The sequence below is a fragment of the Helianthus annuus genome, chromosome 10 (genome assembly GCF_002127325.2).
Source record: "Helianthus annuus cultivar XRQ/B chromosome 10, HanXRQr2.0-SUNRISE, whole genome shotgun sequence".
Taxonomy (NCBI): Eukaryota; Viridiplantae; Streptophyta; class Magnoliopsida; order Asterales; family Asteraceae; genus Helianthus; species Helianthus annuus.
Genome location: NC_035442.2, coordinates 87939135 through 87941596, shown reverse-complemented (window position 1 = coordinate 87941596; position 2462 = coordinate 87939135). Strand labels below are relative to the sequence as shown.

Here is a 2462-nt window from a genome sequence, read left to right as displayed (position 1 = left end):
ATGGGTCCTATGGCTTTCGCCGCTCCTATTTTCTCCACAATTGTTACTGCGACAGAAGGAATTTATTACAATTATTTTGTGCAGGGATCCATGGGACCATCTCCGGCAGTCATGATACATTCGGACCCTCAACTGGCCATTGCTAGTGACTCAGAGCTCACAAAGCCTTATCATCCGGTGTTGATGATGGCAAAGTCGAAGTTCAGTGCACGAATAGTTCATGCCAAGCTTCCACCAAAGTTAAAAATGCCATCTACGGTTAAAAAATATGATGGCACTACAGATCCAGATGACCATATGTTCGAGTTTGATGGGGCTGCACGAGTCAAACAATGGTTAATGTCGGCTTGGTGTTTTATGTTCGCTTATACTTTAACCGGGGCAACTCTGGTATGGTTTGATGCACTTAACAAGGGCGAAATCAACGATTTTGAGGAGCTTCGGAGGTTGTTCCTCCAAAATTTTAGCCATCAAAGGGATTACTCAAAAGAGATCACTGAAGTGCATAATATCAGGAGATGGGACGAAGAGTCACTTGACAGTTTTATTGACAGTTTTAATCGAGAAAGTATGCAAATCAGTGGAGTGGTGGACCAACTGCGGGTCTCCGGCTTTTGCCACGGAGTCCGAAACAACCAGCTGGTAGAAAAATTACATAAGAATCTCCCCAAGATGATGGAAGTATTGATAGAGCGTGCCCGAGCATTCGCTAGGGGAAAGAACGCTTGTAGCTCAATGACTGAGCCAGAACAAAGAATGTCTTCCTGGAAGAAGAATGGAGGTTCCGTCTTTGATAAACCTCCGGTCGGAAACAGGGGACGAATGCACCCTTATAAAAGGAATGATCGAGCCCCACGGGGAAGAGGTGCTAATCCACGATTCTATAACCTGTCATATCTTTTGAAAACTCCTAGCGAGATCCTCGTCACTGATGGAGCAAGCTTCCGAACACCACCCAAGCTCCGGACCACAGGCGACAAGAACTCCATAAAGTACTGTCATTACCATCAGCAAAAGTCCACAATACAGATGACTGTTGGTCTCTAAAACAAGAAATTGAAAAGGTTGTCCGGTCCGGTAAGTTTTCACACCTAGTAAAAGAAGTCAAAGAAGGCAAGTCCGCTACGACACCGATTGATAATCCCAACAACCAGTCCGGAATTTTCATGACCCGAAAAGCAAACAGTCGGGGTATAAAATGCTCCAACCAACATTTGGCCTCATGGATGCAACAACCATTTGCTTTTCGACCCATTTCCTCCAGAGACATCAAGGACGGACCGATCATTGTGTGTGCAGTGATTGCGGGTCATAAGGTCCGGCGGATTTATGTAGACAGTGGCAGTGCCTAAGAGATCATGTACCTGCAGTGTTTCCAACAGATGGCACCTCAAGTGTCCATGTCGTTGGTAAGTTTCTCTGGAGAGGTCGTTCAGCCCATTGGACAAATCACCTTGCACACAACTTTGGGTACTGGAAACTTAATGCGAACGCTGAACCTGACTTTTCTGGTCGTTGGAGCAATATCCATGCACAATGTGATCCTAGGAAGGCCGGGAATCTTTTCCTTCGGCATCATTATCTGGATCTCGCGACACCGCTCCCGGGTAAGGGTCGGGGGTTGTGACATAAACCGATTATGTTTTAGCATCAGTTAACGAATTACTTCCAAGAGATAAAGTTTTTGAATGTTTCGGAATTGTACAAGGACTGAAAATGTGCAAATGTTACAGATAATTATACAATCCCGGAAATAAAACACAAAGTTTCATTGAATACGAAATTGTTTGGAATTGTACAATGATTAAAAAGGTACAAATATCACACTACAAATATGTCAGCCGTCTATAACACTTCAACAAACTCTGCAAAAACTCAATAATCTAATGATAAATATATTGTGGTCGGTGACAAGCAAGCTCTCAAAATTTCTACTGAACATGTTGCTTTATTTCAACACATTCATGAGTAGCTAAGAAGCTTTTATTGCATGAGAACTGAAAAAAGACATATTTATGGCTGAAGACATGTATCAGCTGGATCCGGATGATATAGATGGACTTGAAGTGGCAGATGGCTATGATCACATTGAGATTGAAGAAATTTCAAGACAAGACTGGAAAGAGACTTTCTTTGGGAAAAGCCGACTTTTATAAATCCAAACTTCGATGCTACAAAAATGAAAATCTTGAAGCTACTCCTACTCGAAGGCCAATTGCAATCGAAGGAAGTGATACTGCTAGAGATGAAGATGCAAAAGCCTTAGTTGTGGAAGATTATGATTGGGTTGCAGGTATTCCCAAAGGAGTTGAAGTTGTGTGTCACACCCCAACTGATAGAGGAAACATCGAGGTGGGACGAAATAGATTGCTCAAGACTACATAACTTGTTAAAAATGACAATAATTTAAATACAACATTTCATTTCATTCTAAATGGAATCAAATAGTTTTGAAGGGAAAA

General features: G+C 42.2%; 1 protein-coding gene across 1 annotated transcript; it reads left to right on the top strand.

Annotated features, from left to right (window-relative positions):
* On the top strand, nucleotides 1-1047 carry LOC110881939. The gene has a single exon (XM_022130064.1). It carries the CDS (start codon nucleotides 1-3, stop codon nucleotides 1045-1047), a length of 1047 nt encoding a protein of 348 aa, XP_021985756.1.
* Nucleotides 1048-2462: the final 1415 nt, after the last annotated feature.